The sequence below is a fragment of the Opisthorchis viverrini genome (genome assembly GCF_000715545.1).
Source record: "Opisthorchis viverrini unplaced genomic scaffold opera_v5_1, whole genome shotgun sequence".
Lineage (NCBI taxonomy): Eukaryota > Metazoa > Platyhelminthes > Trematoda > Opisthorchiida > Opisthorchiidae > Opisthorchis > Opisthorchis viverrini.
The window spans coordinates 4,866,335-4,867,522 of record NW_008751657.1 but is presented as its reverse complement, the minus strand read 5'-3'; the positions used below and the strand labels follow the sequence as shown (position 1 = coordinate 4,867,522).

At 43.3% G+C, this 1,188-nt stretch overlaps 1 protein-coding gene across 1 annotated transcript in view; it reads left to right on the top strand.

The window, feature by feature from the left end:
- Positions 1 to 1,188, top strand: part of T265_00075 (hypothetical protein) — a gene marked incomplete at both ends in the record, with an annotated part of 3,997 nt that overhangs the window by 1,164 nt on the left and 1,645 nt on the right. Inside the window, one exon of the mRNA XM_009163732.1 lies at positions 484 to 887. Coding sequence (XP_009161996.1) covers positions 484 to 887 — 404 coding nt within the window. The remainder of the gene's footprint in view (positions 1 to 483; positions 888 to 1,188) is intronic.

Sequence of the window (1,188 nt, the reverse complement as noted above, 5' to 3'; positions counted from 1 at the left end):
GCTGTTTTGACTTTAAAAATTCCATATAAACACCTGACATTCGTTTTGGAGTTCACCTTCCAAGCCACTGACTGTGTAGTTCAGTGTCTCCGTAATTTTAATTTTTAGTTTTTTTACACAAGAAGGTACTGGTTTTTGACGGTTTAAACATATCTTTCGCGTTGTGATTGATGAGTTCCATTTACCAGACGCTGGAACACTGTCATTGTGTTCAAATTTCTTTGAATGACAACGTCACCACAGTGACAGCCCGTATAACCTGGATTCACCAAGCATCACTGCTTCATATTTGTAGCCACCACCAGAGTGAATGTGACAGAGTTGACTTAGATTCAAACTGAGTATCCTCTTTATCGAATGTTGCGTATTTGTTACCTTCTAAATATATCGCGGTTTGGGGCGTTTTTTAATCATATTTACTCTCGTTTACTTGTGAATGTTTTTATAACCCTTGGTCAAACCAATTGTTTGCACCTTTCACAGATTGCAGAGGCTCTCATTGATGCAGGTGCGACGGTCGATATACCTGGAGGTCCAGATTTGGACACACCATTACATGACGCCATCCAAAATGGGCAAGCCAGTTGTTGTGAGCTGCTTCTGTCACGTGGTGCGAATCCTGTGGTATCGAATGGTCTGGGGAAAACTCCGCTGCAGCTGATTGAGGACCTTCTGAATCGTACGGTCGGTGAAGAGAAAAGGTCAAAGCGACTTCCGGGTCCTCATTCAGATCCTATAAAATCCTTAAAGACTGTGAGAGCGCGTATTTTAAAAGCCATTGAATGCAGGAATGGGACAAACAAGGCTGAAGAAGCTGTACCATTGCATTCAGAAAAACAAGTCGGATCGGTGATCCTTTCAGCCAGGCATTCGGCCTTCGTCGAACGGTAAGCGAACGGCGCGTTTGATTCATATCAACTGAGCACATCAAGTTGCTTTTATCAGCCTCTGTGTTTTCTTGCATTGTTCAAATCAGCTGCGGTCAAACGAGTCCAAGTGGAAAATATTTTTTTCAAGAAGCAAGAGATAGTCAACCGACTACAGAGCGCTTGCGTTGATTGCTGGTGTAGCATCTTGCATTTGTATCTCTGGTCTGGAATATAGAGGAACTCGTAACTGAACCCAGTATTGCTTGCGAGCAGAATTTCAGTCATCCTTGTCTTCACCACCCCTGAACCCTAAGCATCC